The sequence below is a fragment of the Eleutherodactylus coqui genome, chromosome 6 (genome assembly GCF_035609145.1).
Source record: "Eleutherodactylus coqui strain aEleCoq1 chromosome 6, aEleCoq1.hap1, whole genome shotgun sequence".
NCBI classification, from domain to species: Eukaryota; Metazoa; Chordata; class Amphibia; order Anura; family Eleutherodactylidae; genus Eleutherodactylus; species Eleutherodactylus coqui.
In genome coordinates, this window is record NC_089842.1 from 106,010,706 (window position 1) to 106,038,660 (window position 27,955).

General features: G+C 42.9%; 1 protein-coding gene across 1 annotated transcript in view; it reads right to left on the reverse strand.

Moving 5' to 3' along the window:
- The window catches only part of DNAJC11 (DnaJ heat shock protein family (Hsp40) member C11), a 120,908-nt gene that overhangs the window by 82,274 nt on the left and 10,679 nt on the right, over positions 1-27,955 (reverse strand). Inside the window, exon 2 of the mRNA XM_066607350.1 lies at positions 1,199-1,328. Within this exon, the coding sequence (XP_066463447.1) occupies positions 1,199-1,328 (130 nt within the window). The remainder of the gene's footprint in view (positions 1-1,198; positions 1,329-27,955) is intronic.

Consider the following 27,955-nt stretch of genomic DNA (forward strand, 5'->3'; position numbering starts at 1 on the left):
ATGATCAGGCCACGTAAAAGGGCTCTCAGTTGCCAATGTATTCATCAATTTGCATATCAGTTGGAAAATCTAACAGGCCAATTGTAGAGAACAGAGGCAATTAGACAAAATAAACTTTATTGCAAGGGTATGGAGGAATGAAGGTATAGTGGCAAATTCACTTTTTATGGACATGACAGGTCTTCTTTAAAGGGGTCATATCACAATGGACATTTATCATCTATCCACAGGATAAGTGATGAACGTATGATCACTGCAGAAACTATCACAAAATGTGGGTCCAGAGCTCCTGTATCCTCCTGAATGCATGGCAGAGGAGTCTGAATGGAGTGACAATCAAGCATGTACCCTACAGCTCCATTTAATGTTTACGAGAGCTGATGGGAACAGCTCAGTCCAGTACTTAGCGGTCTGTCAGTCCCATTGACCAGTGTTTCCCACCTCCAGTCCTCAGGGACCCCCAACAGGTCATGTTTTCAGGATTTCCTCAGTATGGCATGGGTGATGCAATTACTGTCGGTACATCAGACATCATCAGAGGTTTTCTTACTATGGGATATCCTGAAAACATGACCTGTTGGGGGTCCCTGAGGACTGAAGTTGAAAAACACTGCCATAGACCATGAATGAAGCGCCAGTGCACAAACTCTTTCTGACCGCGGTCGCGCAGCGAGGAGGAACAAGGAGTTTGGGGCTCTCTGTTCTAGCAATCAGTGAGGTTTCCAGTGATGGAGACCCCAGTGATCTGACATTTATAATCTATCCCATTTTAAAAAAAGGTAATTAATATAAAGACATAAAGCTAGACATGTAGATGACAATCTAGTCGCCCAATTAGCTCAATTCATCCCTTTTTTTTTTTGGGAGACATGACAAATACTGATCGCCTGGGGTTAACAAATCCTAATTTGTTTGAGTAATGATCTGTCCGTAGATTGGATTTACAACTCTGCGACTCAAACATTAGTGACCTGTCACCATTTAAAAAATAATTATTTCAATAATTAGTTAGATCGCTAATTTCCAGCAGCAGGCATCGATCGGAGAGACCTAGGTGAGACAAAGGTGCAAAAGCAGCCATCATCTTACAAAACCCTCAAAGGAACGTCTCTCCTGCCAGACACACAATTCAAGGGCTGTGAGAAAATTCAATATCTGCCACCATGGCAGTTTTAGCAAATCTTAAATATCCACTGACCTTCATAGGCCTGGTGGACAAGGTTAAAGAGTTGCTCGGCTTGCTTTTTCAGTTCAGGGTCCCTGTGCTTATCAGGGTGGTATAACATGCACAGTCGGCGGTATGATGCCTTCAACTCCTCCTGGGTAGCCTGTAAAATAAGACAAAAAAAGAACAAAGTAAATTAGGGATCTTTGCGACCTTAAAGGAGCAGTAAACCTAGAAATGAATGAGATAACCTTGCCCCCACTCTTTGCCAGTCTGCAGGACTTTCTGCAGGTTCTAGAAACAGAACTCTATCAAATCTAATTAGGAGTATGGTAAGTAGAGAGTGGAGAATGAATATCACTGCAGTGCAAGAAAAGCTGATTGTAATTGCAGACATATTGTTTTTATCCACCTTTCCCAGAAACAGATAGGAAAAAAACGTACTCCTCAATATTTTATACAGAAGAGCAGCAAAAACCTTACAAAACTATCTAGGACACAGAGCTCGAGTAGACAGCCAAGGTCACCGGGGACTCATGTGGTCCGACTTCACAGTCCACTGCTTTACCAAGTAGGTCACCCTATCAACACAAACACAGCCAAGAGCCCAAGTAATATGGAAGTAGTCAGGGGCGAATAGTACACACCAGTCACTTCTGACATGCAATGCTTTTCACATTTGTAGTAAAGGGGACCCCCTCCATCCCCCCCCCCCCCCCCAAAAAAAAAAAAACAGCACAAAATTAGTAATCCTGTATTTTCCTGAGCTCAGGACCAAATCATAGTGTGCAGCAAATGTTCATCGACTTTAACTGATGTAGCTTTAAAGGGGTTTTCCCATTACTTAAAATTGCTCCACAACCACCCTGTACCTTCTTGGCTGCTGCTGACCAGGACAAGTGACTGCAGCAACCAATCACTGGCTATAGACGGTCACTGATGGGGTCAGTGATTGGCTGCAGAAGTCACATGTCCTGGTCAGCAGAAACCAGATAGTACAGAGCGATTGTGAAGCAATTTTAAGTAATGGGAAAACCTTTAATCAAAAGTCTTGCTTTTTAAAAAAAAAAAAAACAAACAGCTTTCTTCAAAAAAAAGTGCCACATCTATCCGCTGGTTGTGTGTGGTACTGCAGCTTAGTGCCTTTTAATGAACGGCCAGATGTGGAAGCATTTCTGGACAAAAGCAGCCATGTTTTTCTAAACCTCAACCAGTCTCTTAAGGGCGCATCAGAAGGGACTATTCAAAACAGGATTCTTCACACCATAGACATTTATGACATTAAGTGGATATGAAGACATGAACAAATGTTCGTTTTGGGTAAATACAAAAAGAAAGTGGACTAAATTGCCATGGAGTATGTTAGTAAGAATGTGGCTGTAGACCATTCACACAGTTACTTTAATTTTAAATGCATCCGAACAATAGAAAAAGTCTTGTAGAAGTGCACCGTCCCTTTAAACGGCACATGCTCACAAGAATGTCACCTTCTATTTATGACATCTGATGACTTGAGACTTATGTACAAGATTACCTCGTGTTATCCCCAATTAACTCTATTCAGAATGTCCCCATGTATCCCCAGTCATTCCATTACAACAAGGTCATTTCTCTAGAAGGCTGTTTATACATCAACTCGCTCTCCACCCTGTATGGTCTACAAGCATCAGCCGTTAATTGCTTTCATTCACCACAGTTCCTCCCCTTTCAGGTCTGAACTACATCGCGCCTATAATGCTGCCATTAAACAATAAGTCAGCTCTTGGAACGACGCCTATGCTCAGTCTTTAAGTGCCTCACTTGTTAGATCCCAATCTGTGCCAAGCATGAAGGTTGAAACACAAAGTTCTCAAATTTAATATCGGTGTTCATTACCTCGTAGTGTACGTATTTCATAGAAAATAGTGGTGGCCACAATTAATTACATTTTTGGGGTGCTTACGCTGAGGTAATAGAGAAGGGTTAAGTTATCATGATCCCCCTGTTCTATAAGCTCAAGCTAAGAGCCTCATCCAGTATGCAGGAGCTCTATGGGCATCCAGTGCAATCAATGGACCCTTGCAGTTTGACTCTCATTTGGTGCCATGCAATGTCTTATCATCCCTGCGGCAACCTATCCAATCACAGCTAAAGGTGAGGAGTAAAACAGCAGGACCCCAATATAGTTAAGCTAGACTCTAAGGTAGGGATGCACAATGAAAAACTTCTGATTCATAATAGCCTCGTATGCCAATACCCCTTTAAAGATGTATTCCCATCTGAGACACTTATGCCATATCTACAAAACTCTTGATAGATGCAGGTTCATCTCGGGGGCCTACAACTATCTCTAGTTCTGCCCACACTGCCCCTGTATCAACTGTATGCGATGCCCAGGACTTATGGAAACAGCCAAGTGGTCATCAGAAGTTATGCAAATAGTGCAGCACAGTGAGCTACCAAATAATGGAAACTTGAGAACTCATAGCTTTTATAGGAGTTACAGAAACGGAGTAGAGATGTCCGCTCAGATGCATCCATATGTCAGTATCACTCTCGGCTACTATACTCAACTGGGTCAGGTACAGAACTAGATATAATCCCAGGTGTGGCATCCATCAAACTTTCAGAGCACACCCTGCGCCTGCATTACCTGCTGCAGCCACCACAATGTGTACGTAGCCATCTGCTTCCTGCATTATCCATGCTGCAAGCAGCCAGGACAACAGCTGATCAGAGTACCGTAACCCCACCAATCTACGATTGATGACCCATCCTTTGGATAGTTTAGCTCTGGACAACCCCTTTCGGACAGGCTCCCACCTGCGAGATATACACGAACAGTACACAATGACATTGGGTACCGGCTGCCTACCGTCATGTACTATTTTGGTGTGTATGTGCATGCAATTCCTGCCGAGATTCTTCTCGTGTGCGCGTAATATACGCAATTCGTGTGAGCGTCAAATTGGCCGCCTTTGCAATATCGGTACGGCGTATTAAGTGCACAAAACCTGTGCCCACAATATGCAATTATCATTAGCTCGTGTGAGACCGCCCTAAGGAGCTGCTGTGTGTTCTGTATACAACGAGGAGCTGCTGTGTCACATTTGCTGCATGCAGGACATCCATCTACCGGATGTAGATTTTGTTTTGTGAGACTGTTCACAATCAAGTAATTGAGTTAAAGCTGGAAGACCAAAGATGGTGATAAACAATAATTTTCCTCCAAATATACGAAGTAAATGAAGATTTGATTCAGGACTAGGTTTATTGCAAACAAAATCTAACAAAGTAGCGAAGGAGATCCTGATATATGACTTGCCAGAGAGAGAAATAAGACAACACTCGGGACTATAAAACCTCCACTCAAGTGGATTACAAACGATTAACTATGCAACAATAACCGAAGAGAGAAGATAAGAGCAAAACACAAGAACAGGATCAACACCTTCTAAACTCTGGGCAAAAACTATAAGGGTAGGTTTAAGTAACATATAGGGTATGTTTCCTACGGCCAAAGGGAACACAATCTTGAGCAGATGAGTCCCTTTAAGCTATGTTAAAGGTGTTGCAATGTCTATTTAAAGAGGTTGTCTCCATCAAAGATGAGATATAGTGGCCACAACAGGGGGAATGTAGAATTGCATGCAGCTATTCAAATGAATGCCAGTCCGCACAATACATGAATGCCTATTCCCCATAAGGGCTACCGCTTATTACTGGTTCCTTGCTTTGGCTCATGGGGTGGGGGAAGAAGGGCAATCCTCTCTATGATATCCATATACCCAAATAGGTCATATGGAAACAAGTGGTTGAAATGAGACAACCCATTTAACTAGTTCCGACTGCCCATAGACTATAAGCATCCAGGTGGCCCATACCTGAACATAATGGGAGGTAAAACCTTTGGTCAGAATGCGGTTAATAAGAATTAATAGAACTTCTGCAAGCAAAACTTCCCCAATATAATAACTGTAGTATGCGGTATCCTCAGACACCTTGTTATTACACTTGCAGGCAGCGACACATCTTATTCATTGCAAAATGAGCTGCATTAAGGGCTCAAATTGAAATTATGCAGACCAAAAAGAAAAAAAATAGAAAAAAAAGAAATCATCATTTCCGTAGACAAGAAGCCGGAGCTTAATTCTGCTTAACTTGTCTGTGCAAGACGTCGGCAGTGGAAGTAGGTTTGTTTTAATATTTTATAAGGAAAATATTCTGTATAAGCACAGTATGTATCTCAGGAAAATCGGAGTGAGGTTCCTGAGCGCTCCCCGGCAGGCGCACATAATAAAGACGCTCGCTGTGCAAGCAGCTTTTGTTTTCATCGCAAAATAGCAGACGGTGAGACTGAGACTTTCTGATGTGTGACAGAAAGGAAGGAGAGTCAGACCATACATTTGTCTGCTGGGATCTATTCTAGTCTTGGTTACAGGAATGAAAATAAGTAGATAAATGTACCTCCATTAGGTCTCATTCACAAATTTGTATTTGCAGTTCAAGCAACCTATGAATAGCGGGAGCCAAAAACATGGGCACGGATCCCAGCAGTAAGTAGGAAATATTTCCCTATATGTCACCCTATTGTCTCGCGCAGACTGATCCACATACGGCTGGGGTATAAGAGTCAAAACGGTGGAAGGGTCTTTCATTTTTTGAGAATCAGACCATTTTAACCAGCCACAATCCAAAAAATATGTCAACTGGTATGGAGACACATATCCATACAGCCATCATTGGTTGGCTGCACATCGGCATGACAACACAGGGAGACACACAGCCGACAAGCAAACTTTAAAAACTTTTTTAGGTTTGAGTAAAAGATATGATAATTTGACGAAAGAGCTGTTTTGCTGTCAGCTGATAGTGAGAATATTTGTATGACCCAATGATCTGAGCATCGGCATATAAAAGGCTCTTTGAAGGAGTGATCCATGAAAACATGTTATTCCCTAATCACAGGATAGGGGAGAAGTAATAACACAAAGGCAACACTCCGAAACAGCTGTCTGTGTATGGATTCTGGCTTGGTTTTCAGTTCCCAATCATTGTTGCATAGACCTGTATAAAGGGTCGGACATTGATTTGCAGGAATGCTGACATCCAATAGGCACCGCTGCAGAGGTATTCTTCCATCTTCCTTATTTGCATATATTTCCCAGAAGAGCATGGATGGACTTCTAAGTCTTCTTCCTCACCTTCCAGGTGCTTCCCTTAAAAGAGTGACGCTACCCCTCCCGACCCACATCACAGGCCTCTCACTAGCCAAGCCAGAATCCTACTGCACACCGATGAGGGGAAAAAAAACCCTGAAACAGCAGTCTGTGTATGGATTCTAGCTTGGTTTTCAATTCCCAATCATTGTTGCATACACCTCTACAAAGGGTCAGACATTGATGTGCAGTAATGCTGCCATCCAATAGTTGGCACTGAAGAAGTATTGTTCCATATACCTTATTTGCAGGATAGGGGATAATTTTATGACCAGCAGAGTTCCAACTAATTTCAAAAACGAGGGTCCAGAGCATTCCGCAGTGAAGGCCGCAGCAGTCGCAGAGGAGTACTGCCACTTGATTTAATTTCAAATAGTCACATTCAAGCATTCAGCTATATCTAGCAGTCCCACTGAAATGAATGGTGTGGCCGTGAGACCATCAACTTTCATTGCATAATGCTCCATACTCCCATTCTAGGGAACGATGTGGGTCCAGCAATCAACAAGTTATCCCCTATCCTCTGGAGGTGGGGAAGGAGTTGCAAGAAGTTGTTTTGATTTTGTTTTTCCCCTTTTACCCAAAATGCACCAGCAGTCTTGACCGTCTGCATCTAGTATTCAAACATAGTAGTGAATAACGATAAGCTGCAATGCCCACCACAGTTAAGGGACATGCCTAGCACTGTTTCTGTGTTAGGCGAAGCAGACCCCCTTTTTTCAATCCTGGACCGCACTTTAATATTACTCAGTAACATTCCATATTTTGTCCATGCTGAGCCTATAAAACAAACATAACTTTATCCTGTTGATCAAAGAGCAATTAAATCGCTGTTCATCCGTACAAGTTGGCATAGCAGTAAAATTTTAAGTGCCCTCCTCCTTCCGTGTCCAGGAAGCGTGTGCCAATATCACACTGACACATCAGATGTATGGGTTCTATTGCCAGGCAGGGGCCAGGAGAGGAAACCTAATCACCTCTCTGGTTCCTCCACTGTCCAAGTACCGCAGGTCACCAATATTATGGCGGCTGCGGCCAACTGCCGCCTCCCTACTACCCATACCTATGCAGCCATCGTTATATGAACTGTGTCTGCTCCCCCTCCCTGCCGGGGCCTGGTGTCAGCTCCAATAAGACATATTACTGTCTGTAAAAACCAAAATGTATCTTATCTCGTCTAGAATCAAGTTACTCATCTTGACTCCATAACCCTTACGACTTTGTGCATTTGAAAGCAGAGGGAATTTATAGTAGAATAAAACCCGGGAGCGGCCGAAAGAACAGACTGTTTGTGTTTGGATTACTAGTCGGCTTTATCTGACCTTTTTTATTTGCCAATATAAGTATTTATGTTTCAATTTATTTTGAACTATTGATACTGATGAGAGTCCAGACTCATGTCAACACAGTCGTAAGAGCCTGGAGGTTTCATACAGAAACTCGATATTGTTTACTTAATAGACCAATATGAGACCAGGTTTACATTATGTTGGCTGTACGTTCCGGGTGACGATGGATGGTTGGCCCTATACCGAGCTCAACATGATGCAAGGTCTGAGCTGAAAAACCCATAAGCTTAGCGAGAGCTTTCCCTTCTTATCTCGGTGTGCGGCGGTTTCCTCCTATGTCCCCCAGTTCTGCTCTTTTCCTAGGTCTACGAAGCAGTTACACTAGATGCTTTATTTTTTGCAGTATTGTTGCTATCATTTAGGCACACAATCACCCCTGCCCCATGGAAATGCACAGTTCCTGTTTTTTCCTCTCTTCTTTCTTCTCTATGGTGCCTCCTATTAAAATCAGGCAAAAAAAGACTGATAAAAAAAAGTTAAATCTTCGTCAGCCTAGGATTGATGCAAGAAAAAAAAAAAAAAAAAAAAAAAAACACACACACACTCTACAGAAAAAATCATTGAAAACCAGTCTGAAGAACCAGTATAGCGAGCACATGGCACCAACATAATAGAGAGTGAGGTATAAACTACTGATTATTACTAGGGTATATCTGGCATGATTTAAGGCCATTTTTTAAAGAGGCTTTCTCAGAATCAAAACTTCTCTTTTTAAAAATAGAAAGTAAAAAGAAAATAATAAACTTCAAAACCCTAACTTTCCCGCTTTATTATAGAAGAAGAAAAAAAAGGTCATATTTGTGGTATCGCTGCATTCCTTATGGCCTAGAGAAAATGAACCTGGACAGTGAACATCATGGGGGAAAAAAAAAACATCATAGGCAAAAGTAGCTAGTTTTTTTTGTAAATTTCTCCTTACAAAAAATTGAATAGAAAGTGACTGCATGGATCAAAATATGATATTAATAAAAAGTACAACTTATCCCGCAAAAATAAAACCAAAAAGAAAAAACACAAAAAAGCCTTTTTATAGAATAGTTAACAAAAAAGAAAAATGTGTTCGGGATCTTTGAATACAGCAATAGAATATAAAAAAAAAAAAAAAACACCTTTTCTTTTTAAGAAGAAGTGTGAAAAATTTGCAAACAAAAAAACCTAACGTAAATTTGGTATTGGCATAAGCATGCAGAATTAATTTAACATATCGTTTACAATGCATGGTGAATGCCGTTAAAAATAAAATAGGTCAGAATTGCAAATTTTGTTGCTCTTGCTGCTAAAAAAAAGATGGAATAAAAATTTCAGCCTCCATAGAGCTCAGTCAATTGAAAAATAAAAATGTTATGGCTCTTGAAATGCGGCGATACAAGAGCAAATATCTTTTGAAAAGAAGTTTGTGTACAAAAATAGCAAAACATAGAAGAAAAAAAAAACCAAAAAATAAAAAAAACCTTTATACACTTTGTATTGCCGAATCGTGCTGACCCAGAGAATAATGTTATCACGTTATTTATTTTGTATACTGAACGGCGTAAAAATGAAATCCAAAAAACTAAATAGTAGAATTTCTTCCCCCCCCCCCCCAATCCCCGTAAAAGAAAAGTTAATAAAAGTTATACAATACATTGTATGTACCCCCAAATTATGCTAAGATACACCTTGTCCCGCAAAAAAACAAGCCCTGATATGGCTATATATAAAAAAAAGAAGAAAAAAAAAACTTACAACTCTTGGAATCTGACAACACCAAGGGGTTTTCCAGTGAAATACTATTGATGACCTATCATCAGACTAGGTCATCAATAGTTGATCGGCCGGAGTCGATCACTTGGTACCCCAACTGTTAAGCTGTGCCGCAAGTACACAGAGGTCAGAGCAGAAGCCTACACCTCTGTGTAGTACCCTGCGCTTGTAACTGCAGGCATGGCTCTCATTGATAAGGCACAAACAGGTTCTGTTAGGAAGGGGTTAAGAAAGAACAAACATTCACAGCACCAAAACACCAGAGTGTTACTAACATTTCAAACAATGTATATGATAGTCCGTGTGATAACCAGCAAAACTGCCATTTCCCTAAAATCATGGTTTTGTGTTGAAAAATCATTCTATAGTGCTGGCAAATAGGAGTCTCCCTTTCTCCTAGCCCATTGTCCACTGCCTACTTTCAAATGAGTGGCAGGAGACTCAATCACTTTCAACGGGATTTTGAAGAGGGGATGAATTATCCTGTTGATAAAAGCAGATAGGGAGAGAAAGTAGAAGGAGAGACACTCACACAGATGTGGTGCATGAACTATTTGAGAGTTATCCAATGTTGTTTATTCACACGTACACTGCTCAGTAATGCTGTACACTGTACTACATAAGGATATGTATCTCTGTGTGTTACACAGAGCAGTATCTGTAGTTCCCTGTGCCCCAGTATATAGAATACAGCACAGCAGCAGGCTCCAAACAGTCCTGAGAATCAAAGATATGCAAATGTTCTATGTTTTTAATGTGTGCGGAATACTATCGATCACCTGCATAGGTGACGATCGCGGATTCCGCAATTGAAATCCGGTCGTGCGAGACTGACCTAACAGCCATAGCAGGCCCAGAGGCCACTGTTGGGTTGTAATGACAACCCGAGGCCCATCAGCCCTTCATGATTGCATTGCAGAGGGCAGATTACGTAATTTAGGCAGCTCCCTCTGTTAACGCTTACATGCCCGTGTCAGCATTGATCACAGCATCTAAGGGGTTAATAGCCAGAATCAAAATCATTTCCGATCCCAGCTGTTACAGCCAGGATCCTGAGGTGATCGTACAGGTACAACTGCTGTGTGTATATCACCACCATGTTGTACTATTACATCAAATCACATTAAAGGAGTTGTCCCGCGGCAGCAAGTGGGTCTATACACTTCTGTATGGCCATATTAATGCACTTTGTAATGTACATTGTGCATTAATTATGAGCCATACAGAAGTTATCAGAAATTATTCACTTACCTGTTCCGTTGCTAGCGTCCTCGTCTCCATGGTGCCGTCTAATTTTCAGCGTCTAATCACCGGATTAGACGCGCTTGCGCAGTCCGGTCTTCTTCTTTTCTCAATGGAGCCGCTCGTGCCGGAGAGCGGCTCCGTGTAGCTCCGCCCCGTCACGTGCCGATTCCAGCCAATCAGAAGGCTGGAATCGGCAATGGACCGCACAGAAGCCCTGCGGTCCACTGAGGGAGAAGATCCCGGCGGCCATCTTCACCGGGTAAGTAAGAAGTCACCGGAGCGCGGGGATTCAGGTAAGCGCTGTGCGGTTTTTTTTAAAGTCCCTGCATCGGGTTTGTCTCGCGCCGAACGGGGGGGCTGTTGAAAAAAAAACAAAAACCGTTTCGGCGCGGGACAACCCCTTTAACTGCTGGGCTCCTATGCTGAAACAGTATGTCAGAGCGGGAAGGGGTTAAGGGTATGTTGCGTATTTTTCTATATGTTGCAAAGTTGACGAATTTGAAATGCAAAGTTGTACTCTGCAGGTACACATTAAACTTCCTGCTGTCTGAATATAGATTTCTTGACTTCATACTTCTCGCCCCGGAGTTTGCTACAATTGTATCCAGGCTAGAGAATCCTCTGTAAAGAGAAATGCATCAGCAGCACAAATCTCCCTCCCGTCCAGATAGTTTGTTACAATGTATCAATGCTGATAAAACGTATCAGTTCGGAGTTCAGGCTGTTGAGCTCACAGAGGATTGCCTTGACTGGATACAATTGTACCTGACCATGTATTAGGTTTACGCCTTCCTTTAGGCCTCCTTCCCACGAACGGATTTCCGCCGCGTAATTTGCGGCGAAAATCCGCTGCGTTGCCCGCAGCTATTAGGTTCTATTGAACCTAATAGCTAAGGGCACACGGTGCGGAATTCCACCACGGAATTCCGCACCGTGAAATCTCCCGTCCTCACCCGCGGCATGCTCTATTTGTCGCGGGTGTACGCGCTGACGGCTTCCATTGCAGTCAATGGAAGACGTCCGTTCACGCTATCTCCCGCTGTAACACAGCGGAAGATAGCGTGAAAACGCTTTCCCGCCTACTGCCACCGCGTCATATGACGCGGCCGAAGCGGCGGGCGGGTCATGTGACGCGGCGGCGGTGGGCGGGGAAACGTCATGCGGGACCCAGAACGGCGGATCCGCTAATAAGTATGCGGTCTCTGGGGGGCGCCGTGACGGGCTTCGCCACGGAATATTCCGCGGCGGAGCCCGTCACGCTCGTGTGCAGCCGGCCTTACTGACAGCAAGTAAAGATCATGCAAATGTAAAAGTATAATAGAAAGTTGCAGAAGTTTTCATTCTACCATGATTAAGCTTCATTACCATATAACCAGAGGGAGTTATTTCTAAAAGGGATTGTCGTCACAGCAGCCGATGCTCCTATCGGCCTCATTCCTGTTCAATTAGCATTACACAACTATACCTGTCACATTATTTCCAGTGCGCAGATCATGTCATTAAGTGGCGACGTCGTAGCGAGCGTTAATACGGTAACTCTGCAATTTATTTATTCTTTGTGTCACAGCTGGTTAACTGTGGAAATAAGTCCTGCAGAAAGCAGCTTTCCTAGTCTTTAAAACATTAAATATAGTTCAGGAAGAAATGCATTTGATGCTGCTCGTATATTCTGCCTCTTGTAGGAGCGTTTGAGAGGAAATCAAAACCCTCGCCTCAATCTTCTCTGCACCTCTAAATAAATAAATAAATGCTGCAGCCTCGTCCGCCTTTTATTAGGTTTGTAGTCACCCCAGTGAAGAGACGGGCTCTTTCCCAGAGTAAGCGGTCATCTCCTTGTCAAGTGAAGGACACAGAGGAAAGAGGTCATTAGTGTCATATTTATGATGGTGTCTCTGAAGATATGAGCACCGTCTCTAAAGCTGCCGTCTCAGGTTTTGTCACCTCTGGGGTAGCCGTGGAATATGCAATGCTCGATTACTGCAGTCGCAGCCACTGTATGGAGATGTCAGGATTTAGGATACATTCATACACAGCAGATTTGTTGCAGAAAGTCCTATTTATTATTTGAATGGTATTTGAAAAAGTTAAAGGGGTTGTCCCGCGCCGAAACGGCTTTTTTTTTTTTTTTTCAATAGGCCCCCCGTTCGGCGCGAGACAAACACAAGGGATGGGTTAAAAAAAAAAAAAAAAAAAAAGTTTAGTACTTACCCGAATCCCCGCTCTGCGGCGACTTCTTACTTACCTTACCAAGATGGCCACCGGGATCTTCACCCACGATGCACCGCGGGTCTTCTCCCATGGTGCACCGTGGGCTCTGTGCGGTCCATTGCCGATTCCAGCCTTCTGATTGGCTGGAATCGGCACACGTGACGGGGCGGAGCTACGCGATGACACGCAGAAGGGGGCGGAGCCAGAACGCTGCTCGTGCCGAGACCCAAGAGAAGGGAGAAGACCCATCTGCGCAAGCGCGTCTAATCGGGCGATTAGACGCTGAAATTAGACGGATCCATGGCGACGGGGACGCCAGCAACGGAGCAGGTAAGTGAATAACTTCTGTATGGCTCATAATTAATGCACGATGTATATTACAAAGTGCATTAATATTGCCATACAGAAGTGTATAACCCCACTTGCTTTCGCGGGACAACCCCTTTAATGTGCTTCCCACCAAAATACCTCCATTCAGTTGGATGGAACTAGGAATTCTCAGCACCCAAAAATACTATTATAGGAGCATCGTAGGGTAAAGTGTGATAGTCTGATATAGCTAATGTGGAGTCAAGTAAAAACTGCAATTTCCTTCAAAGTGTCATTGGATGTTAAAGGACAACAGGATCATATACACTGGAGGTAGACATTGGATGGGGGATGGAAGGGGATAGAGAAGAAGTTAGAAAAACACTTCCAGTTGCGGCACAAGTTGCCCATGACTTTTTCCTTCATAGCTTCCATGGATCACTTGGACAGCAATGAAGGAGGAGTGAGCCCCTGCTTGGACACCCCTCTACAAGACAGAGTGCAGAGTATTAGTAGAATTCATTCTTGTAGGTCCAACCCCTCTATGTATTACAGAGACGGCCATTTGAGTCACTATCATATAATAACTTTAATTACCCTGCAGAGGGTGCTGATCGAGGGGGTTTTCTAAAGTCAGACCTACAGCAATCAAATGATTGCTGGTCAGGCTTCTATTCAAATAAGGGTTGTTTTTGTGAGACAACCCCATTAAAAAGTATTTCTTTCTCAGATTAGAATAAATAAAAGACATTAAATTTGTATGAAACTGTGAAAAACTGCATTAAGCCAGGTAAGAAATCAATATGGCTGACATTACCACCTCTAGAGGAATGGTCACCCACCTTTCTCAAGTTCCAAAAATGGCAAATGTGCCCGGTTATGAAGAAAAATATGAGGGTTGGTTTTGGAGTGGGGAGGCATCACTATGCAGCTAGGATATAATCTGAATTAGGCCTCACATACTAGTGTGTTTTGGGCCAGATGCTCTCAATGATAATCCACAGACAGTACACCATGCCATTATATGCCTATGAGGACATGCATATTGACGTCTATTCACACGTCAATGGTTAATGTGAGAAAACTCATCGCACGACCTATTCTGTTTTACAGATGAGAAACAGGACATGCCAATACAGGTCAATGTGTTGCCTCTGTGCAAGGGCTAATGTCCGTGTGCTGTCCGATGCGAGTTGCGCTGAGCCTCTTGGGTGCAACTCACATGTCTAATGTGCATCTAGCCTAGGGGAAAATATGCATGATAACCTATGCAGCAGCAGTAGTAATGGTGGGCATGTTTGGCATCACCCAGCTTTGTAAAAGGCTATGGACACCTTTGCACAATTTTTTAACCAAATGTGTTTTAAGAAATGAAGATTTTTTTGTAACATTGAGATGGAGTGCATTCATGAGAGAGACCAGCTGATCAGTGCTGGGAACACTGGAGCCAGAAATGTGACTGTAGGGAAACCTGCAAACCAAGGAGTCTTTTTAAAATGTATGAAAAGAAAAACTCAAATGCAAAAAAAATAAAAGATAAGTGCATATTGTTTTCTTCATGAGCTTAGCATGATACGTATGAATTGACTGTTCATGCATAAAAGGTATCCATGGCCTTTCAAACAAATAAAGAATCTGCCAAAAATGGACTTAAGATTCCATTAATGCCAATTCTTGCCTCCACTTTGTTAGAGCTTTGCTTGACCCTCCCCCCTCCACAACTTTATTTAAGATCTTAAGAATGTAGGAAAAAACTGTAGTTCTTTAAAGGTCAAGAAAGACACAAAATTTTTTTTTTTTAAATGGTTACCGCAGATCCTTAATCCTAAAGCAAATACATTTTAGCGTCTGAATATCCATGAGCTGCTGGGAATGTATTTGTAGATTTTTTTCCCTTCATTCTCTGCATTTGCGTACAAATAAAAACTTCCCAACATTTTCCCGTCTGCCTTGCAGCTCCTATTTATTGTCCAATTTAATATTTAATGGTAAATACATGTATAGTGTCATCTGCCAGCAGGCGACAGCTAACACCACATAATGGAACATCTTGCCGCTGCATGTCGTATTACATATTGCATGGGAACACAGTCATCAGGCGGCTTCTTCAAGCAAGAACACAAACATCCACAGCAACTGAACACCTCCGTTCCTCTAGTCACAGCATCTATGGGAACAGGTTTATAGACCATTCCCCCGAAATATCAATACCCCAGAAAGAGACGTGTGTATGGAGCCTCTATGGTGGTCCTTATGACCCTGTACTACGGAGCTGTATATACTCCATACGAGGTACTACCGTATTATGGAGATATTTTGTGTAACAGTGTTTGCGATAGAGTAGAACACAAGGCATATAGAGGTTGAATGTGATCCCATAGACTTATGAGTGTTGTATTACAACGCCCATAAACACGAAGGATGTACTGAGCCCCTAATACGGTTGTGTGCATGATGCCCAAGTCATTGAGTCATCCAAGTTGTTGAAAATTTTTTTCAGTTGTTTCTTTAGTCGTGACTAGAGATGGGCGAGCGTACTCGATAAGGCAAACTACTCGAGCGAGTAATGCCTTATTCAAGTACCTGCCCGCTGGCCTCTAAAGAGTCGGGTGCCGTCAGGGGGCGGGGAGCGGCGGGGGAGAGCCGGGAGGAACGGAGGGGAGATCTCTCTCCCCCTCCCCCCCCCACTCAACTGCTCACCGCCGCAACTCGCCTTTCACCCGCGCCAGGAGCCGAATCTTTAGAGACGAGCGGGCAGGTACTCGAATAAGGCACTACTCGCTCAAGTAGTTTGCCTTAGCAAGTATGCTCGCTCATCTCTAGTCATGACCCCTTTAAAATCAGAACTCAGAGGTTGTCAAAAAGTAAAAGAAACAAAACAAATAAAAAAAATAAAAATAGAAGTCGGGGGGAGTATTTAGTGTCCACACAAACCCTCATATACAATCACGCTGGTTGAATGGATAACCATAGGTTCTCTTTACATTACTCGATCACAGGATGGCATTCACTTCACAGTAAAACCAAGTCGATCAGGCTGAGGGTCAATACTGAGAACTTCTTGATCACTGCTGGATACTAGGCAATGCTACTTAGTGAATCTTGGTCGAAAATGCGGCGTCTTGAAATATGGAACATAACACTAGTGGTGTCAAAGCTGTTTGTTCTAGCCTGACTATCAATTATTGAAATATCACGTCGGGCTGCTGTCTCGCGCCCCTCCTCGGCTGCATCACACGGTTGCTAGCAATCACCTGATTGGTTCTTCTGCTGACTCTTAGTGGTAAACAGGAGGTAAAAAATTGATCTTTGCCCATGAATAATTTCTTGTTGGCCTTTCAACATCGCTTCTGATGTGTTCATAAACCCGACACAAAAGGGGCCATCATTACAGCCCACACCGCCGCTGCAAACAACTCCCCTCGTGCTCCGTCCTCTTGACACGTCTCTCTACCTTTTGTTTCTTCTGCCTCTAATCAGCGCATGCAAAGAAGATACCTGCTGTAAAAATATATTACTTCTATCTTCACGCGCGCAAGCTTTTCCAGAAGAGAGAAGGCGGAAAAAAAAAAGAAAAAGCAGAAAGTACAGCCAAATACATAAAAATGGATTACTTTCAGCTTCATCATACCTTCAGATCTGAAATTGCTTTCAACATTCATAAACTTCACTATCATTTCCCACAAATTCTGCCTTTGAAGCACCATTTCCCACCAATTCGGCTTTCCGAGCAATGTTGGGGAAAAAAAAAAAAAAGGACGTATATATGAAATCCTTATTTTAAATAGATTTTTTGTCTCGTACGTGGTAATGAAAAGACAATGATGATAATTTGCATTTCCACTGTGATTTCAGGGCGGGATTATCATAGCCTGCCGCGGGTTAACCCCTTCATAGCCAGGAAACGGTTTGCATCTCAGGCCAAAAAGGCTTTTTTTAATGCTTAAAGTGGAATTGTAACACTTCTGTCACTATGAAATGAACATCGTTAAGAGTACGGATCCTAAGGACTCTTCTAGTTGCAAGACAGCAGTGCAGGGAAGAGTGCAGCTCTGAAATGTTACAGGCTGTCAATTAAGGAATCTCAGAAAAGGAAGAAATCTTATTGCTCATGTGCAGCTTTTTAGCCAATCAGCTTGCTTTAGTGCACACTATTGCCCTTTATGGAGAATTACAAGGAGCGCGAATAAAGGGGGGGGGGGGGGGGGGCAACTGACATAAGTATAGTTCTAACCCTACAAAAGTAGTTGCAAGTCATCAATGTGCATTAAAATCCAGGGAGGTTTCCCTGGGAGCAGACGAGCCGAAAACTTGGGAGGAATACCACCGCACATGGCAGACCTGGATAACATTCAGGTCCTCGGACACATTTGTAAAGTGGCTAGAAACAGGGACCCTCTAAAAAGCAGAGTAGAGGGCCTTAGATGAGAATCTTTAAGAGAATTGACTCATACATGAGCCTTCGACCCCCCCCCCCCCCCCCCCCCATATGTGTCTTCCTCTTGTGTCTACTCCCAGCTACGACACCCTACAGAAATATGAAGAGTTGGGTGGGCCTGCTACATGTCCATATGCTTACTTGCTCTGAGCCTAGCCCCGAAACCAGGTCAGGTGGAAAGACTAGGAACATGTGAAGAAAACCTGGGAAGAAATGCTCTAAGAAAACAGAGAGAGACGAAGAAACTAAGAGCAGATAACAAAAGGCTAAAAAGATACATAGGATAGGACCAACCCATCCCATTGCAAGGAGTCTCCTTAATAGCATCCAGCGGGAAAATGCTAAAACAAGGTTCCCACACAGGAAGCGACTCCTGCAAGTCTAAAGTTCGGGTCTCGCTCAAGGCAGTTAAACTGGTCGACCTACGGGACAAGTGAAACTGACTCAATAGGACAATCCCATCGCCTTACTCATTCTCTATTATTAAACAATATAAGTCACGACTACCCTTCCCCCCCCATATCCCCCTGACCCACCCTCATCCCCCACCCCTGAAAACCCTTTTTCATTTATGTTAATGTATACTTATTTTGAAAAATGTTTAATAAATTCTATTTGAATTTATAATCCAGGGAGGTTTCCTCTAGATTATTGTTAAAAGGGCGACTGTAAAAAAAAATTTGATTCACTGTAAGGCCGGCTTCACACGAGCATGACGGGCTCCGCCGCATAATATTCCGCAGTGAAGCCCGTCACGGCGCCCCCCAGAGACCCCATACTTACCAGCGGAAGATAGCGTGAAGACGCTTCCCCGCCCACCGCCGTCGCGTCATGTGACACGCCCACCGCGTCACATGACGCGGCCGGCCGCGTCACGTGACGCGCCGGCCGCGTCATATGACGCGCGGCGGTAGGCGGGGAAGCGTTTTTTCACGCTATCTTCCGCTGGTTGCAGCGGGAGATAGCGTGAACGGACGGCTTCCATTGACTGCAATGGAAGCCGTCAGCGCGTACACCCGCGGCAAATAGAACATGCTGCGGGTGAGGACGGGAGATTTCACGGTGCGAAATTCCGTGGTGGAATTCTGCACCGTGAGCATTGTGCTATTAGGTTCAATAGAACCTAATAGCAGGGGGCAACGCAGCGGATTTTTGCCGCGGATTTACGCGGTGTAAATCCGTTCGTGGGAAGGAGGCCTTAAGGGCTTGAAAAAGACAATGTGTGACACAAATTCAAAGAACACAAGTTTGGCTCTGCCCCCTCGAGCCTTGCACTAAGCATAAGCCAGTATTGGTTTTCCTGGAATGTTCCTAGAATTATAGATTTTTTTTTAGCCTCCTTAAAAGGGGTTGTCCAGTTGTAAACTACTAACTGTCCTATCGGCAGTATACACAATCATCAGTAGATCAGCAGGGGACTGCCAATCAACTGCTCGCCAGGCCAGTGTGCTTGTGCGCTCAGCTAATTTCTGCAGGAAGCAGACAGCTCTGTTCCCACTGCAGTGGCCAGGATTGGTATTGCAGATAAAGTTCCCATTGAAGTGAATAGGTTCTTTGCCTGTAATACCAAGCTGCACCACTGCATTGGGAACAGAGCAGTCTGCAGAAATCAACTCAGTGAGCAAGCACATCAGCCTAGCATCTTAAACATAGGCCATCAATAGTTCACAACTGGACAAGCACTTTTAAGAAATTTTGGTGAGAGGTTTACTAAGCAGGTTCCTTCTGCAGCTTGACAAGAGAAGATGCAGCCCATATGTGACATTTCCAGCATAACTAAATAGAGAAATGCTAATATCTCTTTACATAAAAGGTAAATAATTGATAAATTGGCTAATGCTCTAAGGGTGCTATTAGACGGAATGAGTATCGTTCATAAAAGCGAAAGAGAATGACAATCGTACAGTCTAAAATGCAAGTCAATGACTGAATGTTGAACCAGAATCGTACTTTATGCAGACATAAAAATCATCGTTGGTTCGTTTACGGCTCGTTCCATTTAAACAGCGATTGTTCAGTCTTTCACTGTAGCTAATGTGAAATACTTAACAATATTCAAAGATTTTCAATGAACGAGTTAGAAGCCATGATGCCAGGAGAACCACATTTGAGCCTATACTTAAAAAAAAAAAAAATAATAAAAAAAAATCATCAAGCACTTGGACAACCCCTTTAAAAGTAAAATCTAACGGGACTTAAAGAAATTTATATATTTTGCCCTACATGCAACCTGTGCATGCTCCCAGTTGGGCTTGCTCACTAAGAACGACCAGGGATACCTTTTTTTCTGTTCGTCACTCAGGACCCGATTGCTCACCAATAGCAGGGCAGCGCTTAGTGAGAAAGTACACAAGAAGCAAGTACAGAGCAGGAAATTGTGCTAAATGTAGATTCAAACAGCATGTCAGCAGGGATGTAGTGGCCATCTTTAAAAAAAACAATGTAGGGAGAACATCAGAAAAGGATGCCAGTATAACAAGGTATATACAGATATGTCACTCACCCGGCCGCCGGCTCCGGTCTGCGCATGCGCCAGCTGGCACATGAAAGAGCCGGGGCCGCCGGGCGCGGGCGAGTACGCGCTCGTCTCTGCAGACGCTCAGGTCGGGTCCCGCGGCGAGAATTCTCGCCGCCGGATCCAACCCGCTCGTCTGCAGGCGGCCTAGCAGTATATTGTATAACTGATCATATCGTACCCTAGGAGGACAAAAAAAAAAGTAAAAAGAAGATTTGGTTAATTATAAAAAATAATTATAAAAATATTAATATTAACCCTTTCCAATCCACTGCCTGACCTCTGAAGACATTATGATTTAAGGCTGTACAGCTCCGATGTTGGAAGATGTCCGTCGGGGTTTTCTTACTGCATATTGCCAGCCTCTCTGCTGTCGGAGCCTATCCAATGTCTCACCTCATGCAGTACTGGCATTAGCCAGCAGATAGCGCTGTTTAACGTCAGAAAAAGAGTAAGCCCCCTAGGGAAACCAGGATACAAATTGGATTGGAAAGGGTTAAAGCACATTAAAAAAAAAATTTGGTATTGCTGCGTCCAAGTCCAAATTAATAACATAATATTTTGATAATCTTGCAGGGTGAGCATCATCAGAAAATAAAAAAAATGCAATGCCAGAACTACGCTTTTTTTGGTTACACCGTTTTCAAGAAAAAAGCTGAAGAAAAAGCAATAAAAAAGTTATATGGATCCCAAAAATGGTACCAATAAAAACTACAGGTCAACTCATAAAAATCAAGCCCTCACACAGCTCCATCAGCAGAATAGTTAAAATGTTATGAGGGTCAAAAGATGAGTAAATAATTTTGCTTTAAAAAAAAAACAAAAAAAACGTATTTTATTGTCTTAAGTACTACAAAAAAAAAGATATAAAATTGGATAACGTTGCAATAGTACTGACCCACAGAATAAAGATAACCTGTTATTTTTACTGCGCCTTGAACACCCATAAACTCCCCAACCCCTCCAAAGAATTGACACTATTGAGTTTTATTTCCATTTTGCCCCACACTGTATGCTAATGAGCTGCAAGCCATCCGGTGGGACGTCCTGCAGTTCATCCTGTCCTGGCTTCCTGCTCAGAATCCCCGCCCCCTTGCCAAGTGATTGACATTTACAAGCTAGGGAGGACTGAGCTGGTGAGCCACGACTAGCATGAGCTGAAAGACCTCCCAGCAAACAGTCTGCAGCTCATCAACAAACAGCGCATGTTACATGGGTGATATCTCTGTGAAGGTTGCAAGTAAATATAAGCTCTCCTCACACCTATCACTGGGGCTTGGCCCGCACTGAGCGAGCAAACGATGCGCACCTTTTCCCGGCGCTCCGATGACGGTGTATAACAGAGTTTCACACCTGAGCCCGGGGTTCTGCTTTCCAGCTCCATTCGGGAAGCAGTAAAGGAGAATCCCTGCAGCCAAATGGAACTGAACAGCGCAGAACGGACGCCATTGACTATAATGGGGGCCATTCGGTTTCCGCTCAGCTGCCCTGCCTTTGGATGGAAGAAAAAGTGCTGCATGCAGGACTTTTTCTTCTGGTATTTTGAGCTGGATCCAACCTGAGGTTCCATTGCAGATGTGAAACTGCCCTAAAAAGGTACCAATGTGTTCTTCACATCATTGGACATCTGCCAGTGTGTTCAGTTATTAACTCAAAAAGTGCTGAGACTTCCATTAATAAGTAAACACTGGAACAAGGGGGCACAATCCGAGATTAGTTGGGGAATCAGAAGCAATGTGAGAAAATATTATTTTACTGAAAGAGTAGTAGATACTTGGAACAAACTTCCAGCTGGTGATTGAAAATCAGCAATTGATGAATCTAAGCATGCCTGGGGTAAACATGGGTCAAGAACGCTATCTTTTCTTCTTAGGGAGAGCACCTAGACGGTGAGTGAGGAGACTTATAAGGCCATTCATGCTCCTCTGGGTAATATGCAAATAAGGAAGATGGAACAATACCTCCACAGTGCCACCTATTGGAAGGCAGCATTCCTGCAAGCCAATGTTAGACTCTTTATACAAGCCTTATAACAATGACTGGGAATTGAAAGCCAAGCGAGAATCCATAACAGACAGCTGTTTTGGGGTGTTTGCCCCTCATCAGTGTGCAGTAGGGATAAACAAATTTATCCTAAGAGAGAAATAAAAAGGAAATAATATAATGGCAGATTGGATGGACCATGCGGTCATTATTCTATGATCCTAAGCCATGTGAGGTCCCTATATGCAGATTTCTCTTTTGCCTGGGTATAAGAGGGACTAAAACCTAGATGGGCGCATACCTTACTGGAAAGTGTAGGATAGAGATGATTATTTCACAGACTGTGCAGTATATTGTAATCATGTACCCGGCCTGTCATACGCTTGTATGTGCCTTAAGAGGTATCGTCAGTGAGCGCAGACTCCTTTGCAAACCCCCAAATCCATGCATCAAGTACCTGATATACTAAAGCAAACATTAAGATGATGGAGCAGCAGCTGCAGAGATAAGTGGTTTCATTCGCAGCGGCTCAGACAGCAAACACATCAACATTACTCAGCTCTTATGCAAGGTAAGCAGCGCGGAAACAAGGCAAGGCTGGTAAAGGCATGCTGGCCGTCATCTGTCCACCGCTCCGCAGATACAGGGCAGGACAGGGGTGCTAATACTGATATATGGCACCGGATGACATGGCCACAACCTTTGAATGATAGACATAGGATTTCTTGATACAGTCCTAAGCATGTGAAGTCCCAGCGCTAGAGGTGGTATCATTTATTCACTATCAATTTGTACGTACGTTTTTTAACACCAATCAAATGCGCAGAACGGAATATCATAAGAATAAAATTCAACATATTTAGATACATAAACAGCAAATGGTAAAAAGAATAACATTGTCCACGATGATCCAAGAGTTCACATACTTGGATAAACCGGATAAACCGAATACCAGTCTCCATGTTCCACTTTCACAAAGAGTAAGGTACAATAAGGCCGGTCTCACACGGGCAATTCAGATTCCACATGTGGGTTCCCGCAGCAGAATCCGGCTATGACCTCTAAAGGCGACCCTGCGTACCCTCTTTTCTTGTACTGCGGACGCTCGTTGTTGGTCATGCGCAGTACAGATTTTTTGTTTTTCCCGCACAGTCGTTAGGCAGTACTGCGGATACCTGTGGCCTATCCACAATGCGAATTGCGGATAGGCTGCAGATGGACAGCTTCCGTTGACTACAGAGACTATCCATGGGGAGTCCACAGCAAAAGAGAGCATGCTGCAATTTTTCCTCGGCTCACGGAAATTGCAATTTGTTTCCACGAGTGTAAAGGAAAAAGTGATTTTTACATACCTGTCAATGCGTGCCATTTGCTGCAGACCCTGCTATTCAGATCTGCCCGTGTGGGACCGGCCCAAGTCTCCAACAATATACGAACCGACTAAAGAAAAGCATACCGACACATATTATACAAACCACCCAAAGTGCGCTACATGTATTGTATCCTTACATTTTGTGAAGACAGACTGATGTTCTGTTTATTAGGACATGCTGCGGTGTGTTCGATTGGAGATGGATTATACAGAGTAACCTATGCAATTACTACAAGCCCAATTCTTTGGCTTAATTCTGGTATTTTTCAAGTAATATATAGCCTATAGGAAAACATAAAAACGCCATAATGTCCGCGAATGGCTAAACGAGATCAGCCTACTGAGTCTTGAAAAAACAAGACTTCTGCAAGAAGGAAAGGTGGAGAAATATCTTAAAACTTGGGCCAAGTGGATTTCCTTTAAGAATAAATACCTTCCACCCCTCAGCTAAACTTATTAGCCCAGATATATACTTCTTTAATACAATGCATTGGTCATTTAGTTCTGTGAATGGATCAACCAGCAGAGCTTCTATTCCCCCTATTCTGGTCCTACCCTTTATCTTTGTTACTTCTGTCTCATTTTTTGTAATTCTATTCATTGATGTTGCAATGCAATTTTACAATTACGATTGTTGTGAGAATTCAGCTGTGATGTTACACCTGCACCCCCATTCCCCCTCAAATTTATAGATAAAAAAATTTGTATTAAAAAAAATGTTACAGAATTGCTGTATTTTGAAAAAAACACTTATGCCAAAAATGCAATGAAAAAGCAAAATGCTTTGTAAGTAGTGTGCCTTATATTTCACAATAGACTATTTAGGCCGGCTGCCCACGCCGTTGTTCTAGTGTAGCATTTTTCTGGTATATCTCCTAAATGAGAAGCACTCATATATTGCAAAAATAGTAGAGCCAACGATAAATTCCTCCAGTGACCACAGCAGCAGCGCTCATGAGCTGCGGACCGCCACGACCCTCCAGAACTGATGGCTTACAGCAATCAATAGCTCATCGGTACAGAAAATGGCTGCAGAGTGGTGACAAACGGAAACGACGTTTGGCATTTCCAGCTGCAACATGTAAAGCCATGGGACTAGCGCTATCTGTGTAATATCACAACTGGAATCTCATACATTACGTTATGGGAGGAAAAGCATCCCGTGTACTTCTACCACCGAAACCATTAAAACTGCCGCCATGTATGAGAATTTTAGAAATCCCAAAATGTAACACACGCAGACCTGCGTCTGCAACTACCGTGTTTCCCTGAAAATAAGACAGTGTCTTATATTAATTTTTGTTCAAAAAGCTTTAACTTTTTTACATGTATAGCTGCCTGGACACTATTTAAATTGACTTTTTTAATTAACTGTTAGCAGGGCTTAATTTTAGAGTAGGGCTTATATTTCAAGCATCCTCAAAGCCTAAAAAATCATTTTGCATCCTCAAAAATTCTGGAAAATCATACTATGTCTTATTTTCAGGGAAACAGGGTAGGTGACCAAAGTTACAAATATGTTATTTTCTATACCCGGACCTACACTGGCAATACGGCAGGTGGCAGGAGGTAAAGCGGACGGATATTGTCTGCTCCTGGTTGGTCAGGATAAAAGATAAGTTATGGGGAAAAGGAAACAGTCAGGGCTGCTGACAACGGAAAAGCCATCAGAGCTATGACAGGGAGCAGGAAAGCCAAGCAGGTCCGCAGGAGGCCAGATTGAATTTGGTCAAGTAGCATCATCTCTCAAGAGCCCACAGAAATCAGATGGCATAAACTGGGCCGGGCGGCATGAACTCAACCCATGCATGCCCATCACTGCAAGATGTCACATTCCCAACTGTTGAGAGGGGTATCATCACTTCTTAAGGGAAGCACCTAGAAGGTGAGTGAGGAGACTTATAAGGTCATTCCTGCTCCTCTGGGAAATATATGCTAATAAGGGAGCTGGAACAATACCTCTGCAGCGCCACCTGTTGGGTGGCAGCATTCCTGCAAGTCAATGTTAGGCTCTTTATACAAGCCTTATAACAATGACTGGGAAATTGAAAACCAAGCCAGAATCCATACACAGACAGCTGTTTCGGTCGTTTTAGCCCCTCATTAGTATGCAGTTGGATCCTGGCTTGGCTAAGGAGAGGCCTATGACGTGGGTCGGAAGGAGTATAGTCACTCCTTAAGGAGAACACCTAGAAGGTGAGTAAGGAGACTTAAAAGGTTATTCATACTCCTTATTCCCAACTGTGAAACCAACCTTGTTCTGTCTTCATACTACAAGCGCACTCACCATTGTATATAGTTCTGTTATATATAGCCCACGCACCCATCAAGAAAAGTTTATACAGTATACAATCTGCATAAAAACTATTACATATCTCATCTTGGGCAGTTCCTGAGTTTATGGCTTGTATTATCCCCCAGAGCTGTATTCACTAGTCTGCTGGTTGCTACTGGAAAAGGCATGCTGGCCAAATTCCTATGACGCAAGAAGCGGCTGTACAGGCTGTGAGGCATCAGCTGCAATGTACTAACAGAGGTGTAGATTTGGGGAGTTTGTGATCATTGAGAATGGTTTTGAACCACAATTGTTCCCAATTTGATTTAAAAAAAAAAATAAAATAAAAAAAAAAAACACAAAAAAACGGTTACAATGAGAAGGCAACGGCAGCTTAGCGGGTGAAGAAGACACAATGTTCTACTTTAAATCAATGCCTATGCAGGATTTGGAGCCGTGCATCAGGAAAACAGAGCGCTAACTGCTAGAAAGATATAGTAAGAAAATTACATCAGCAGATTCCTAAACTTTTAAAAATGAAAACAAATTGGTGTTCAAGTGTGAACATTCGCTTTAACCTCTTCCTGCCCTTCAGTGACTGTAATACAACATCGCTGTAGAAAAGTAGCTAGTATGAAGCACTGTTATATTACAGCATAGTGATGGCACAGGCTCAGGTGCTGTGCCCATGCCATCTGTATTATACAACTGGCATCCCGTATGAACATTTGAGACTACACATAACTCTGATCCCAGCCTTTTAACCTCGTAGGAGCCGCAGTCAGTGCTGACTGCGGCATCCAAGCAGTTAACAGAGGGAGCCAAGCCATCGATTTCCCACAATGTGATCATAAAAGGCCAATGGGCTGCAATAGCAGCCAGAGGCGTACAGACGCGCCATGCTAGTCAAAAGTAAAGACGATGTAAAGAATACACTGCAATACAGAAAAGAGTTGAGACACAACAAATGGCTTTTCTTTTATCCTTTTCATTTAAGGAAAAAAAAAAAGTTTGATCTCGTTGCATCCATAACGGGCTGTAAAATAAAATGAATTTATTCTTTATCTAGTATAGGGAACATAATGGGAAAAAAGCTAAGCCAAAATGCTATTTTTTAAGTTAATTTTACCAGCAAAAAGTGATCAAAAAATTTAAAGTGCCCCAAAATCGTGCTCTTAAAAACTACAGCTCCAACTACACATAAAAACTGCACCATCGGGAGAAAAAAAAAAAAAGTCATAGGTCTTTGAATGCACCAATGCCAAAAATAAATTATTTTCCAAAATAGTGTTTTTTGTTCAAAGTTATAAAAACCTAATATTATATATAATTTTGGAATCAAAGTAGTCATAACAAGGTGCAGAAAAAGGTTATGTCATTTATTCTATAAAGGTGACTGTAGGGGTGCATTTACATTGCAAAGATGCTCACTCACAACACTGCTTTTGAGTGAACATTTTGCATAAACTACTAGTTAGTACTAATGCCTATTAGTACCCACTGTTCCTTGATTACATTCCTTTGATCTGCTGGCGAGGCTGACACCTGAGAACAGCTGATACAATGTTATCAGCTCTTCCCGGGCAGAGCACAGTGTGTGGTCCTGCTTATCGGCTGGTTCTGTCAAGCGATGGTTTTCAAGCAGAACTGAGAACAGTCCTTCGATAAAAAACTGAAAGATGGGCACGTTTAGACAACGATTATTGCTCAAAAGATGGCTATTGAGCGCATTCTGAGTGATAATCATTGGGTCTATATGGGCCTTTAAACTCACCCTCTAAAAAAATGTCAGAGTTGTTATGTTTTACACCTTATTGACCCCCTCCAAAAAAGAAGTTATCCAATTACATATAGCTGGAAATAGTTTCACTAAAAACAACTCAACCCACACAAAAAAAAAAAACAACAAACCCTCATGTGGCCATATCTATAGTGAATTTAAAAAAAATTAAGACAATAAGATTATAGCTTTCAGGGCTTATTTAGACGACCGTATATTGGCCGGGTATTCATGCCAGCCGATATACGGTGCCCCTCTCTGCAGGGGGAGGAGGCTGGAAGAGCCGGGAGAAGTGCTCTGAGCTTCCGCCCCCTCTCTGCCCCTCTGCACTTTTGGCAATGAGGAGAGGTGGGACTGGGGTGGGGCTAAGTTACA